The following is a 16,724-nucleotide window of genomic DNA, read 5'->3' as shown; positions in this document are numbered from 1 at the left end:
CCTTTTAATTTTAACCTTACTCATGCAGCACTTACTTTGAGGTTACTCTACTGAAATTAATTTTTGCTATCATGAAGGCTAGATTTAAATTTTAACTTTAAAAAAATCCCAACCAACAACATATTTAAATCCACTTCACAGGGAAAGGTAGTTTTGTCTAATGCAGATTTCTAGCTTTTAAAAATATAGAGGATACTGTTTCAATCTGATTTCCCCCAAAACTCAGCAAGCAGCACACTGCAAACAAAGGAAAATGTATTCTTCAAAGTGCAAGTCGTCAAAGTACTTCATAGTTCTAATAATAGCTTTCTGGTGTTAACAACCTAGAATACAAATGACATCCGCAGAATATTTGTTAATTGTGTTTTTGAATTGCTTATGGCTACACCAGAGGATATATTCCAGGCTCTGGTTTTTATTAATAGATGCCTGCTTTGGAAAGCATAAACCTCCCTCTGTCTGTCCAACCTCTCCATGGCTAAGACAGCAAGTTCCCAACTTTTAGACCACCTACTCTCAATAATATACAATAGCTGCTGCTTTCCCACAACACATGGGGAATATCGACAATGTGCACTTCTGTAGATTCTGTGAAACCTTAAGAAATGCAAAATTTTAATTAATCTGAGACAGCAGTTGTATTTAATGCTTTCACAAACTCCAGCATTCTGTAATCCTTCAGGAATAGGTAAGGTTCAGTTCATAAGGATGTTTATAGCAGTCATCTAAATGTATTGAGATTAGACTCAACTGTAAATAGAATAAAGTGAACTTCCTTACTAGACATCTATTTATTTCTCTTTTGATCACTTGGAAACAATTCAAGTGCAATCAGACCCCAAGCAAAAAGTTTGGACTTATGAAGTTTACACAATATTTTGATAACAACTGCTGAATTTCAGAAAATTCTGACAAAAACTCATGTCTGCATTTTAGCTTTTCAGCTTTACTAAACTGACTGAATCTAAAGAAGGGCCAAAAGTATTCTCCTCAGTTTGGGCAACCTACAAATCTAACTCATAGACCACATTATAGGAGCACAAATAATCTGTCCCACCATCACTGTTAAGTCCCCCTCTCTTTCTACACCCATGAGGCAGAAGACACATAGTGAAGTACCTGCCTCCACATGAGTGCTTCCAATACAAAATATAGGAGTTATTTTTAAAAGTCAGAAGTTGTAAAGAGGGCAACATGGTTTAATTCTGAAAATGCTGTGGAGTGACCTCCTCAGGAGATGTAATATTTCAGCAACAAAACTAGATATTCTAAAATTTTCAGTATTTATTAATAAAATATTTTAATTATGTTGCCAGTAACACTATTAAATTACTCGCTCTTTTTGTATAACAAGGAGATAGTCTTGTAAGAAGTACTAACCAGTTTTTCTAAAAATGTCCCTGAAAAATACATACTCACTGCAGACACAAACATTTATACATTGCAGCTTGTGGTACAGATAAAAAAAAATCCATGAAAACATATTACATAGGTATTGACAAGTTGGATAAGAATGCAAAGACTGATCCAGGAGCATGTATCTGCTACTTTTGGCACAGAATAAACCTAACATTACATCTGCCCTGGCTAGGTGAAAGATTGCCCAGATATAAAAAGGCAGAACAAACACCAACAATGATGCTTTCGTGTCAGAGGCTGGAGAACATTGCGCTGTGAGGGTAGAGCAGATAGAAATGCCTGCTTAAAAGCTCTCCAAGGGCAGAGAATCAAAGCTACTTAAACACCAGATTAGAGAGAAGCACCAGATGAGAGAGGAAATCTACCATTGTGGGTTTTATTGGACAAACATATATCCTGAATGTCATTTGGGCAACTGATTTATCTTATCCCGAAGCTACATTTACACACCTTCTGAAAAATGTGTTTTCCTTCCTCCTCACTCTGCCCATTATTGTTCTCTCATTAGCTAAGTCCATTGCACATTTTTCTTGGTCAAATATGCCTCTCTACATTGCTTACAGCTGTAATAACCCTACTGCTTCTTTTCAAGAGGGAGAAAAATCAAGAAGAAAGCTGCACACACTGCATCCAGAAGCCAAGGTCCAGGGGTAGAATCCTGTGTGAAGCAGCTCTCTCCTCACAAAACAGGCAACAAAAAACTGCCCTCTCCTCTCCTTGCTTGACAGCGTCAGCAATCGAGTTTCGATGCAAGCACTGACATAACCTCTTGGGTTGTGAGCCAGCTGCCTAATTTTACCAAGTATAAGAACTTAGCTGGCCTATCTGCTCTCCATGGCCAGCAGGAGTTAGGAGCCTCTGGAGGGAGGGTTGGAACAGCCAGTTATGCGGACTGCCTTCTAGAAGTTCTTCCCTACACCAGTTCTAGGCGGATTCTGGGAAGACGAAGTACCTCAGCTGAACAGAATAATTCACTTCACGTGAACTGAGGCTTCTGCGTAAAATAAATTATTTTCCTCAGAGAACAGGGCTGCAAAACTGAGGGGCTCTTAGAGTTAACCTTTAACTGGAATGGCTAACCCAGTGCTTTGCCTTACTGCCAGGCAGGCAATTTCCTAGTGTTCCAATCAGAAGAGAAGGACAAGGTGCTTTGGCACAGCGAGATTGTAGGATGCTGGCACTGGGAGACAGTTCTCATGGGAGCTCTGGAAGAGGGTATTCTATAGCTGTCTTTAGGCAATTCCCATCCAAGCTAGTCCTGCAAAAGAGAAATGAGGAATAAAAGCAGCAAATTTATTCACAGAGAGTGGATTTTTGCTGGCTATAAGTCATGTTTATGGTGGTTGCTTTGTAAGGTGGGGAGCAAAAGAAAGACCTGTCTCTAAGTGACTGTGGGCAGGGAGAGAGAGAAAGCAGAGGAAGAAAAAGAACAGCCTTATCCTGGCAGGAAAATAATGGCGAGAAGGAGAGGAAAGAATTTTCCCCACATACTTTCCCAAGTAGTAACACCACTGAGGTAGCATCTGATTTAGTTTTCTGAAGGTTGTTTGCATCTTTGGATATTTGGCAATAATTTGACATACAAAAATATATTTATTTATATATTCTTGGCTATATTTGCCAGCCAAGAAAATAACAAAGTACAGGATTTATTTTGTAAAATTAATTTTGCAAAAGACAACAAATAATTGGCTTATATTTTTTGCAAATAATACATATATTTTTAAAATACTTTACTACCTAAATTAGACTGTCATCATTAACTTCTATGTAACTAAAAAACTCCTGATTTCTTGTATGATAAATAAATAAATATGTAAATAATTGGAGGATTGAGTTTTCATTTCCAACGAAGTTTTAATGCAAGAGTGGTAATGCTTTATCTTCCCTATGTATTCATAGTTCCTGTGAATTACTGGGATACATTTCAGGTGGTGCATTGTGATGATAAACCTCTAGAGCTTTTTCTGAAAATTCACTATTTTGAAGAAATGCCACTTCACATTCAGAAAATAAATGTTAGGAAAATACAATTGGCAGAAAGATGTCAACTTACAGACCCACTAGCCAGATTTAGAACAAGGTAAATAAATATCTATTACCAAAACTGAAAAGAAATTGAGTAGAGGTTACAATATTTCATAGACAGGTCAGGACCTAAAACAAATTGATAATTCATTTTGATCTGAAGTTTGGTTTGGGTGGGTTTTTTTGGTAATAAGAATAAATTAGCAAAGCATTTCATTTACTCAATTTTTATCAATTAGATTTTAAAAAGCAGCACAACATACATGTAAGTTAAAGATAATCTAACTGCAGAACAATGGAAAAATTATCCAGAAGAAACTACTTTTCTGCTTAGTACTGTGTTTGCCTCTGATATCTGCAGAATGACTCAACGGAGAAAAGATTGGTCTTGAATTTGACCCATGTCCAAGTCAGAAAGAAGGTGAAGAAATCAAGAGTGACTTTAATTGTGTATGTGAAATGTTTAGTGTTCAATCTGACATTAACCAGATTAAAAACAAGAATTTTGGTACATCTGGTTAGTACAGAAAGAGGGATGGCAACAGCTGCACAAATTTAAAACACACTATGTATCATAACTTTTTGTCCTAGATTTCTAAACTTTCTGCCTTTAGCCCTGACCTTTCCTTCCTGTGCATAGTTGATAAACAGAAAACAAAATTTTTACTGTGGACTCACAGTGAATCATATTTGTATTTATGAGTCAATTATCTTAAAGGAATAGTCATTTATCCACTAATATTATTTACCAAAAAAGTAATTCTTTTCCAGAACTGTAAGGACTACATCTTGTGAAGTACTCATAGCTAACACAGCAGTTTAAATGTAAATTTATTTTCTAATTTCATTATTCTAGGCAGTAAAATGATTACATTACATCGTGTTTTAAAGTCACCCTGGTTTCTTTGAGAAAAGTAATTCCCTCTCTTTGGGAACAAATAGATACAAATTGTAGCTTTTTATTTGAAAGAAAAAATTAATGAAATATTATCAGAAATCTGATTGAAGAGAAGATGCAAACACATGAAAAAATATTAGATTATGAAGTCAAAGTTGCAGTTTCACAGAGCACTGCTAAGTATAAGTTTTCAGGTAATCTTATTAGAGAAGGCCTTTCCAGATCTTAAATTCCATAGTACACATTAGCATGCTTCAGTCTACACTTTAGTATAAAGAAAAAATAGTAATATTTTGCAATTTGACAAGACACTTTATTTGCATCTAGTTGCCAAATGCTCGAGATGTCAACACTTCATTAACCCTTTGACTGAGAATTAAGGAATGAGTGGAAACACAAGCCTTCCAAAATGCCAGTTTCAGCATTTACCTATTATATTCATTAAAAAAGAGAACACCTGCTCTGCGGTTGGAACATGAAAATACATATGTCAATATTCTACCCAAACAGACATAACTGTCAGCATAGCAAAGTAAAGATGCCATCCATATTGTAATAAAAGTAGGAACTTAGAAAAAATACCCACATTTTTCTGTCTAATATCACATTTTTGAAGTGTGTACTTCACTTCCCATTAAATTTGCTTGTGTGTTACTTCCTGCAAAAGTTTCTCCCAAAAGTTTCCTGTATGCAGAATTCTTCCTTATATTTAATAGAAGAATTTGCTACAATGCTATAGATGGAGGACAGTGTATGGTCACCCAAGGAGCAGGAGTTGTAGAGCCAAATGGAAAAACACAATATGAACCATAAGAAAATCTTTTGTGGAAGTCACTGTCTGTACCTCTCAACTAGGCTCAGTTGCTAGAAAGCTAAATCCAGAGAAATTCAGTGTAAATATAAGTACTCATTCTATTTCCAATTTTTATCAAATACACTTCCTTAAAAAAAGGAAAAGGAAAAAAACCCAACCAAATTAATAATTTCAGTGACAATATTTAAATATGCCTGATGAGAGGGGAAGAGCTTCAGTCTGGAACTCAAACCTCCTTGTTAGTGTCTATATTTTTTTACCTCTTCTTTTTCCCCCTATGCTCCAAACTGCAAAATGGGGGATTTCTTTCAGCAATCCACTTCTGTTTGGCATGTCTTTGAAACAAACTGCTTGACCATATTGGGCCTCACAAATTTAATGCTAGATTCTTTCTTTAGTGCCTTGCTGAACAGCACTACATGTTTACATAATTTTCTACATTGGCGTCTGGCTATGTATATAAAACAGCCATTCAACTGACTATTTGTTTCAATACAGTATAGGTCATTAAGAATGTTTTAAAATTCAGTGGCCTAGAGTACTGATAACTTTATTCTAGCATCAGATACCTTTCAACCTGCTCAAGATCTATTGCTGAAATAGGCCAAGAGGAAAGACAGAACAGAACAAGACAAGGAATATAAAACCGAATACTAGCAATAGCTTTAGAAGAAACAAGCAGATAGGGATTCATAATTTCACACATAAATGAGACAAGACAGTGGCAGAATTGAGACGAATCCTTGTCTAAGGTGTGTCTTTGTCATGGAAGGTAGCTGGTCACTCAAGGAACAAGGTTTGTCTGTACAGGGCAAATGAAAGCATAAATTGAATGAAGAATGAGTCATCATTTCCATTACAAAACAGAACAAAAATATTCTTCAAAGAGATCATACCATAAAGGGATAGGAGGAAAAACGGCTGCTTGCTGACAGAGTAAAGAGATAAGAAGGAGCACTACCAAAAGACAAAATCAGTTATTTTTCCATTTTGATGTTCTAGTTGAGAAGGATAACCAGATTTCAAAAGTAGCGGATGTGCTGAGACAGCTGCAGGACAGTATTTCTATTGCATTTTCTTCCAGCCCATCCTGAAGATTAAGAGGCACCTAGGATATTAATTCCTTTTGACATTAATGGGTGATGACAATAGAATGTGATATGTGGGGATGATGTTTGCCATATATTTTGACACGGCAGAAGAAGTTTTTTTTGAAACTGGATAAAACAGATTTTACAATATGATATGTGGGACGGGAATGAGCTACAGTTACAGCAGAAGTTCTCCTTCTTGTTCTGAATGAGCTGCCTACAGGATGCTTTGAAAATATGAACCAGTAAATCAATCAAAGCAGCAGCAAGTCAGTATCGGTTTCAATGGTGCTTTAGGTATCTTTCATCAAGGGGAAAGCAAATGATAAAAGAAAATTCTCTTTTGAACACTTTTACCAGAATTTGCATCACATTTTGTGCTTAGAACCTAGTTCAGGTTTGCAGCATTTATAAAGGTACCGATGTCCAATTTCTGCACCAGATGTGTCTGATGTGTTTTCCCAGGAGCAGAAGCACTACATGAGCTAAGTTAATGCAAACATCATCTGGAAATCCAGTCCCTGAAGCGACCAGTGCCAGATGCAAGAATGAGGAAATTCCGACAACAACTCACAAATACGAAAATGCACTGATTTTGAGGAGGTATTCTGTCTATCCTTGCTAAGAGCTCACATACACTTTGACAGAAAAAGATTAAGAGCTTTAATATTTTCCTCTGCCTGAAAACTGCTGATGTTTTATTGGTCTTTTGAATGGCTAGTCTTTTCTCCCTGCCTACCTAAGTCTATGGCATCTGCATCAGCATCAGCAGGCTTATTATGCTGCATGTCATCAATCTTTAACTTAATTGATAGTTCTACTGTAGTTCAAAGACTGACTGTAGCTCCCTATTTTCTGTCTTCCAGTGCATTTTGCATACATGTACTAAGCTTCTTCCTATCTGACCCTTCACAGCCTTTTTCAGTCTCTCGTTTTTCCACATCTGAGCACTTCTATTTCTATTTTCTAGAAAACTGGAAATTTTTTGTCTATTGTGCTTTTTTTTTAATGCAGACTGATCAAATTGTATGATTGCAAATGGAGATAAAATTTCATAGAATCATAAAACTGTAGAATCATAGAATGGCTTCAGTTGAAAGGGACCTTTAAGATCATCTCATTCCAACACCCTGCCACGGGTAGGGACACATTCCACGATCTCAAGTTGCTCCAAGCTCTGTCCAACTCACCCTTCCAGGGATGGGACAGACACAGCTTCTCTGAGCAACCTTTGCCAGGGACTCAACATCCTCACAGGTTTAATCCCTTTTTCACCTTTTTGTACAATCATGGGGTTTTCATCTTTTTTTTTCCCTTTGAAATAATCATGTTTACATGGAAGTGTCATATATCTGTTAGCTACATGCTATCTTTTTCAATGAATTTTCACAAACATTGAATTCCCTTAGCACTCCCAGTGACCACTCATCCAGGTCACCCTGAACTTATCCTAGGGAAAGAGTTCAAAAACATTTTTAATGATAAGAAAAACATTTGGATTCTAGCCCTATATAAAGACATGGGGCTACTTTTTTTTAAAAGTAAAACCTTCCTGTAATGATTTCCAGAGATTAGTGATAAATCTTTGAAAGAATCCAGGTGAGTCAGTATCTGAGAATTTAAAAACTTCAATAGCGTATACAAAAATACCCCAAGAAAAAAGAACACTTGACCAAAATACTTAGCATTGTTCAGGAATACAATATACAGCAATTTATCCTGTCAACATATCCTTAAAAGTTACACAAAGGACCTACAACTAGTATCTGTCATGCAATCTGGATTTCTTAGCCTGAAAACAAGGAGAAAACAAGTGTATTGCCACAAAACTGCATTTTCAGCTTCCACTGCTTATAAGATTAGAATGGATTTGACTCCCTTCAGTATTAGCAATTTCCCCAATGAATCTCTGGGTAGAACAAAAACACGGAAATGAAAACTGAGAGGGTATTGTGTGTTCAATTTGGGCTGTCATCTTTCTATGCCTCGGTTTTCCCATCTCTGAAATGGTTCAAGTCAGAATATGTTCTTTTACCATTATATCTTCTTGCACCTTAGTTTCTTTGTGCTCCTACACTATTTCCTGTTCTGGCAACAAAAGGAGAGAATAGTTATTAAAACTGCTTATGTACAAGCTTCTTTGATTTGCTCCCAGTGGCTGCACTCTAAAGGCTGGACACATTCTGGGGCACAAGTGCCCTGTGCAGACATCCTCAGGGATGTGACAAAGGTTCATCTTCTTCGCCTGGTCTCCAAGGATCCCATCCTCTGATACCAAATATATACCATACAAATCACAATCATATACCATACTTCCCCAAAGATCTAAATATGAATTGAAGTTAAGGAGTAAGAGATTACATTGGTGACATATGATAGAAGTAGTGCAGTCCTCCTTTACCATAACATTAACCTCCTGAACATATAAACTCTACAAACTCATACATTAACATGAAAAAAATCTATGACTGGATTAAAACTCTTGGTGCTGATAGTATATGGGACACATTTTGTTCATCATATCAAGATTTCCATTCAAACAATTGGACTTTCCCCTCCACACTGAACCACTCAGTTTTAAGCTGTTATAAGGCAGGACAAAAACTAGAAGTTTTCTAAACACTGAATTAAGTAGGCAAAGTGAAAAAAACAAAAAACAGAAAAACAAACAAAAAAACCCCCCAAAACAAAAAAACCCAAAACAAAACAAAACAAAACAAAACAAAAAAAAAACAAAAACAAAAAACAAAAAAACCAACCCAAACCAAAAAGGATGACTGTAGCATAAATTATTGATAACCTCCACAAAATTTTGATAATCAGTGTTTATAGAACATGAAAGAATAAAAAAATAAAATTAATGGACTAACTGTCACAGTACAAGAAAAATTAAAAGAAAAGAACTGAAAATGAATTGTATGAGTAGAATGTGGTTGGCTGGCTTGAGCTTCTGGAAATAGAGATATCTGTGGACACTGGTGGGCTGCTGGCCAACCTGCCTCCTTTGGAGTCTTTACAAAATGGGTACTTGCTCCAAAGGACATGCATTTCAGAAGATAATTAATGGGATACAAAGATGTAGAAGCTATTTTATCTTCCGGAAACATAAGTAAGTAACCAAACCAAATCAACAAACAAAAAAAAACCCAAAACAAAACAACAACAAAACCCCAAACAAACAAACAAACACAAAACCCCACCCCCCCAAAACCCACCAAAAAATCAACAAAAACCAAAGAAACAAAAAACCAAAACTCCCAAAAATCCCCAAACAAAACAAACAAAAACCACCCCAAAACAAACCCAACCAACCAAAAACCCATAGCAACAACAACGAAAAGCTTTGAAAAGGAAAAATGAAAAAGAGACATCTTTTAGCTACAACCCTGAAGGGTAACACAGTTCCTTAATCCCTGCGTTCTGGCTACCTCGTGATTGTAGGCTACAATCTCCAGAAGTTTTATGTCTGAGACAACTTCTTGCCTGTAGTTCTAGAGAGCAAAGAGATGAACTGATGAAGGAACTGAAATATGCACAATGGACTTTGTTCACACAGAGATGTCAGAAACTATCAGAACAGGTTCCTAGCTCACAGAGAAATGAAATAGGAGGATCTCTGGTGAGATAGACTGTATGAGCTCTGTCCTGGGCATCTCAGCCGTCTGGTTTGGAATCAAAATTAGTCCTCTGTAGTCTGGACTGAAGTTATTGAGTGCTCAGGCTGCCAACTTTACATTTCAGCAGCACCTCAGTGATAGCCTAGAGCTTCATCTGTAACAAAATTCTTAGAGACTGAGACATAGAAATTACTAACCCATTAAAATTACTAAAAACAAACATACAAAACCAAAATCACAGAGTATAATTTTATATAATTTTAAAATAGACTACACAAAAGGCCTGTTTGTTGTCTTATTTCTACAATTGTTGTAGTAAGTTCATGCATATTCTTATATAATTCTTGATGTTTGTGCCTATAGCCACAGTACTTTAAAATAATGAATTCCATCTCCCTTTGAATAATTTCTTCTTCCTAATGCATGTATGTACACACTGCGATTTTCAAATGCTGGGCAAAAAGAGGAGTGAGTCAGACAATAAGTGCTCTGAAAGATATGTGATAATTGAAGTTTGTAATTATAAGGTCTGTCTTTGCATTTAATCTCACTCTGTCACATGCACACCTTGGCAATGGTTTCTGGAGCCTGTGGGGCTTTGTTGTTCTCAACCGGACTGTTACGGGCACAGGATGAAAGGCAACTTTTTCGGTACCAAGACAATAAGAATTTTAAAGATAAACCAGTACCTTAAAACTAGACATAGGAACTCCCACTCAGGGCAGGAAGCAGGTGCCGAATATCCTTTCTCCAGCTACCAAAACTGCACAGCATCTCGCAAAAACTTACATTTCTGGATGGACATGAGATGTACCCTGCACCTCACTCCTAAGTAAATGCATCGGTGACAGAGTATTGAAACTGGGGCCCTTTGAAGAAGATATCTAAAACATATCTTGCATGTCAGTCTTCAGAGAATGCTAGAAACACTAAAATTTTAGGACTAGCGTAATTATGGTTATGGACTCACTACCACCAGGTCTATAAAAAAAAGGACAGTGAAATACTGAAGACACACAGGGACACATCTAAGGCATGATCAGAACAAGAAAGGCCTCCTGGAAGAGATTTTCTAGCACCATCTAGCATCTGCCTGCCAGCAAATGGATTTCATTTTTAAGTGTCTTAATCATTGGATTTTTCTGGCAGCCCTTCAAAAGTGCTGCTGCAATTACCTTTCTTCTTGTAAGCTAGGATTAGTGTAATACAAATACAGGTAAGTTACCACATGACAATACTGTATTTATCAGGACTTCATCCAGATTTCTTGGAGAAGAAAGTATTACATAAAAACTGATTTGGATGAACACCTGTAATAATTATAAAGGACACAATAAACAGCACAGTAGGAGAATACAAATGCTAACTCTGCCCCTATTTTCTAAGGAGCAGGAAGGAAAAATAGAAGAGAATAAATAATGTAAAGGAAGTGAAGAAAGAAAAAAGCAGAACAAAGAATGAGGCTGTGTGTGGGCTGGGAAAATGGGGGACAAGATGCACAAACAACATTTTTAAATCCTAATGATGATTGCATAAAAGGGCAACTAGGTAGACAACAATCCAAGAGGGCAAACAACAGTGATGTGGTTCAAGTAGCACACGGACAGAACCTGTTCTAAAATTTTAGCACTGAAGAACTGCATTGAAACAGTGACTGCAGCTTACTCTACAGGACCAAAAAGCACACAAAACCCCCAAATCCACCTATGCTCACCACAAGAAAAAAAAATTAAAAAAGGAGAAACTGATCACAGACAAAGCTCCTGAGGAGACTAAAAGGAGTTAGATTCTTACAGGTGCCAATTGCTGAAAAAAAAATTGTGGAGAAAGAGCAAATTTTTATCACCAATCAAAAACGTCTTGAGAAAGCTGGAGAGGTAGTTGGAACAAACAAACAACAGGAATAAGGTAAGTTACTAGAGACAACCTTTTCTGTACAAAAGCTGGAATGTATTAAAATAAAATCAAAACAGATCATGAGCATGAGATGAATGCCCCAACACAGAAAAATATACAGAAAAAACAAATTACCACATAGATCTGGAACAGCAAGCCCATCAAGAGCCTAAGGCCAGTGGATGATGATGATATAAAGAGCCTTCATACAAGAGAAGACCCTGTCAGGTAGGCAAAATGAGTTGTTGTCATCTGCTTGCACTTTGGAAGAGAAAGGCTTAAGATTACAGTTCTTCTGCTTGGCAAAGAGGCACACAGGAGTGAGATCTAGTTTAAATGACTGGAACAATCATAATGGTATAAAATATTTGCATTTTCCAGTGTTTCACATTAGTTATCAAATGAGCCCCATGAAGTATCTGGTGAAGCTGGCAAATGGCAAGCTCAAAGTAGAAAAAAGACAATTCATCAAAGGATACTGACACCTCCACAGCTTTCTTTTCCCTCCTTCCTTTATAAAGAAAAAAAAAATCCAAAACACTTACTAATGCTCTGCAGAAAAGAATTTTGGCTGGAACAGGAGTAATTTATTGCTTGCTTTTACTTAATGTGTTACACTATTTTCTTTACCAATAATATCCAACTCTACTGTGGTGCTATTTTAAGCAGTGGTATGTCAGAAACCATTTGATTATGAGCTTAAAGTGAATATTCTTTTATTTTTCTCCCTCAAAGTTTATTTCTTACTATAAATGACATTTCAGTTGGCAGTTATTGGGAACTTGTGTGCGCTTTATCCTCCCTTACAGTTACAGAATCTCTAAACCTTCTTATCAGTTACATAAAGTCGCAGAATCCTGATGAAGACTTGGTTCATTGTCCTGTTGCCAGCTTATCATACAGTGGTAATTCCTCATTTTTTATCCTTTTAATTCTGAGAGGCTTGCATTTTCCTCATCAGTCTTTTCCTTATGTCCTCCATTCCCTTGTCTTTCTTGAAGGATATGGTTTTCTTCAAAGCCAGTATTTAGCACTGTTTCACATTCATGCAACCACGGAATCACAGAATGCTAAGAACTAATGCCAGGTAGGCCATTGGCCTTGCAGACATAGCCAACACACATCCACCCATACACGAACAATGTTCTTTAAAACATATAAATATTGCAATATTGTTCCACCATTATCACTGTATAACATCCACGGGATTTCACAAGCTGCGTCCTTCCTCTGTTATCACCTATTTATACAAAGAACTGACAGAAATTGCCATTTCCAAGTCTAAACTGTTCTAAACACCTTATGATATGACATTCTATGCAGATGTTGATCAAGAACTATTTCTGTCTGCTTATGAAAAAAGTATGGTGGATTTTCTTTGCATATCATCTGTTGCTTAGGTGCTATTTACTTTCAGTTCTGAACAAAAATCTTTTATTTTTACTCATTCCCTTCATCCTTCACTGTTTTTCACGTCCCTGCACTCTGACAAAAGTAAAAACTTCACCATGGCCTCATCTTTTTATTTTCCAGTTTTTAATGGATTTTTTTACACAGATTTTATTTTCTTTACACTGAAAATTCACCAAATGTTTCAAATCTTTTGTCTTTTTTCTTTTTAATTTGTGAGTCTATTGAAGAATGTCTCAAACTATTTTGAAGTATATGATTTTTATTGTTTTTCTAGAACAGTGTTTAAGCAAAGAAGGATCAGTGTACCCACCTTTCTAACCTACTGACGCATCCTCAGTTTTTTTAGGCATGAACACATCCCTAGAATTGAAATACTTCTTTCTCTAATTGTTATGGAAAAACAAGCTTTGTTTTATAGTTCTCAGTCATTTTCTGTTGGATGATGTCACCAGGTTTGCTGGTGATTGAAAAAAAAAGTAGAGATGAGTTGAGCTAGAAAATGGATGTTTTCCCCCTCAGATTTGCTAAGCAGAGGGGGAAAATAAACAAAACTGCACATCAAGGGAAAAAAAAAAAAAAAAAAAAAAATTTGGATCCCAGAAGTACCAACTAAAATGTCACTGAAAAAAAGAGGTGGCATTGCTCAAGAGGCCTGACTGAAGTGAATGCTTGCTTGATGATTTTTAGCACCCTAAATAAGGTGAAACTGTTTTGGAGACCTAGCCCACTTCTTGAGACATTCTGTGAGCTGCTACCTTCAAGTATAAAGACAATAAAAACATACAATAAAAAATCATAGGTGAGTTCTTGTTTAAGTTCTGACTGTGGAAGCTGAAGTATTTTACTGCCATCTGAGGTTTCTTTCCACAACCTGAGAGCCAACTTTGTATGCTTTAATGGATTATCCAGGCACTTATGTTCCAGTAAGAGCTAGGAGGCAGAATGACTTTACTTTTCACGTTAAAGAACCATGTATGCTTCTGGAGAAAGAATAAGCTTTAAGAGAACAGGGACAAAAAGCTGTAGCAGTGGAGACAGAGAAAGGCGTTACTGACGTTAGATCCATTATGCAAGTAGTTTTTATAGTGCACTTGATAGAGGTCCAGAGGCTGGAAGGTAAAAAAGGGAGAATCCAGGGTGGGGAGTGTGAAGGGGCCCAGGAGTGTGAGGGGTGCAGGGAGTGTGTGAGGAACCAGGGAATGTGTGAGTAGGTCCAGGGCAATGATAATGATGGGGGCACTGAAGCATCTCTCAGGACAGGTGAAGGAGCTGGACCTGTTCAGCCTCGAGAAGAGGCAACTGAACAGGATTCTCATCCGTGTTTATAAATACCAAGAGCGGGGGGGGCTGGGGGGGGTGTGCCTAGAAGTTGAAGCGGGGCTCAGTTTGGTGATGGTCAATCACCAGGGCGAGAGGAACAGGGTGTGTGCGAGCTCTGGGGCTGTATGTGGTGGACAGGAGGATGTGAGGGGATCTAGGAGTATATGAGGGGTCCGAAGAGTTGCGTGAGGCACCAAAGCACCTGAGAGCTCCGGGAGTGCGAGGGGTCAAGGGGATATGTGAGAGGTCCGGCATGTTTGTGTGTGTAAAGGACTAGGGGTGCCTGACGAGACCTGAGGGGGCGCATGAGAAGTCTGGCGGTGTATGTGAGTGACTGGGGGGGAGGGGGGGGTGGGAGTTAACTGAGGGGATCTGGGGGTATGTATGGGAGGTCCGGAGTGCGTGAGAATTCCAGGGCGTGTATGGGCGGTCTGGGGGCGTGTGAAGGCTCCGGGAGTTTGTGAAGGACCGGGGAGTGCCCGAAGGGTCTCGGGGGCAGCCGAGCGGTGCCATCACCCCGCCGCACCGCACTGCTGCAACTGCCCCCGCGCTCCTCTCGCGAGACATGGCGGTGGCCGGCGGGACTGTGCCGGGCGGGATCGCGGCGCAGCCCCCCCCCCCCGCCCCTCCCAGCGCCGCCGCGGGGCGGATGCGGCGGGGCCGCCATAGCGCAGGCGGGAGGAGCCGCCGCCGCGCGGCCGGGGACGTGCTCCAGCCGCCCACTCCGCCGCAGCCGGGAGCGGGCGGGGCCTGTGCGGCGCCCCGGTTTTTCCCCCCTCGCATCCCTTCCGCCGCGCTAGTCGGGGAAGTGGCTGCGCTGTTGCCTGGGCAGAGTGAGATTGGGTGGAGGGACTGGAGGCACCGTCACCTGGCGCTGCGGCGGGAGCGGGGCGCGGCGCTGTGTCTGCGGCACCCCCGGGGCGCTGCTCGGCCGCTTAAAACCGCCGGCCGGGAGGGGCCTTTGGAGCAGCGGCGGCCGCAGAGCGAGGGGAAGGCATGGAGGGCAAGGAGGTGGCGGCGGGGTCCGCGGGGGATGAGGGCTCCAGGGATGCGCTGGGTAAGCCGCTGGGTCCAACGCCGAGCCAGAGCCGCTTCCAGGTGGATCTGGTGGCCGAGGGGCCCCGCAAGTCCTGCGGGGACGTCGGCGTGGCGGGTAAGGGAGTCGAGGAAGCCAAGGGCAGGTTTCGGGTGAACTTCGTGGACCCGTCGGCCGGCGGCGAGAGCCCCGGTGAGGCCGGGGGAGGCAGCTCGGAGGGCGGCAATGTGAGCGGCGTCCAGAACGGCGGCGACACAGTGATGAGCGAGGGCAGCCTGCACTCGGGCGGGCAGCACCACTACTACTATGACACTCATACCAACACCTACTATCTGCGCACCTTCGGCCACAACACCATGGACGCCGTGCCCCGCATCGACCACTACCGGCACACGGCCGCCGACCTGGGCGAGAAGCTGCTCCGGCCCAGCCTGGCCGAGCTGCACGATGAGCTGGACAAGGTGAGAGTGGCTCCCGGGCTCCTCCGGTTCCGGGGGCGCGACGGCTCCTGGAGCGTGTCGGCAGAAAAGCTTAAAAAAAAATTTTTAGAAAAAAAACCCCACCCCAGCACAAAAATACCCACCAAAAAAAGCCCGGAAAGCTAGCCCAGCCTCGAGGAGGCGCAAATAGCGCGGATGCGTAGCTTGCTTCTCAGTTCTGTTATTTTCTTTTTTTGTCTTTTCGTGACGCAGTGGTATCCATCCCCCGCCCCACGTGCATTTTGGGAGATGTTCCCCCACTGCTAGAGGTATTTCGAGCCGTAGGTCTATTTTCCCTGTCACCGAACGGGAAAAGATTCTCTCTTACAGGTTTTCCAGTTCCAAATCGCCTCTAGCAGCTTGGGTATTAATTCGGGGGCTCGCCATGGGAATTAGTCTGGAAAAAGGAGTGAAAACACTTGGAAGAGACGCTTAAGCAATTAAATAAATAAGGATGCGCTTGCTTTGGTAGCGGCCGGAGGTTTGTCTCTTCGGAGCCGAGGCAGAGCCCCCTGGATCGAATGGGATCTGGGTCGGATGCTGCTGGATCTGCAGTGGCACAGATCCTTAGCGAGCCTCCCCAGGGCTGCTTGGTGGCCCCTACGCCGGGGTCAAAGCTTTAAACATTTCGGAGCTGTGCGTCTCGGGCTTTTTCTATTTTGAACTACGAGTCTGTGTGTTACTTGAGACAAGTTGACAGTGAGAGTCTTCTT

The 16,724-nt window shown here is 40.3% G+C and overlaps 1 protein-coding gene across 3 annotated transcripts in view; it reads left to right on the top strand.

The window, feature by feature from the left end:
* The first annotated feature begins 15,312 nt into the window (after nt 1-15,312).
* The window catches only part of SLC12A2 (solute carrier family 12 member 2), a 56,007-nt gene continuing 54,595 nt past the window's right edge, over nt 15,313-16,724 (top strand). Inside the window, exon 1 of one of the 3 annotated variants that reach the window (XM_066339142.1) lies at nt 15,313-15,993. In XM_066339142.1, the coding sequence (XP_066195239.1) occupies nt 15,493-15,993 (501 nt within the window). In that variant the 5' untranslated portion in view covers nt 15,313-15,492. The remainder of the gene's footprint in view (nt 15,994-16,724) is intronic. The other 2 variants (XM_066339143.1, XM_066339141.1) reach the window with 2 other exon arrangements.

The sequence above is a fragment of the Sylvia atricapilla genome, chromosome Z, assembly GCF_009819655.1.
Source record: "Sylvia atricapilla isolate bSylAtr1 chromosome Z, bSylAtr1.pri, whole genome shotgun sequence".
In the NCBI taxonomy this organism is placed as follows: domain Eukaryota; kingdom Metazoa; phylum Chordata; class Aves; order Passeriformes; family Sylviidae; genus Sylvia; species Sylvia atricapilla.
This window is presented reverse-complemented; position numbering and strand designations above follow the sequence as displayed.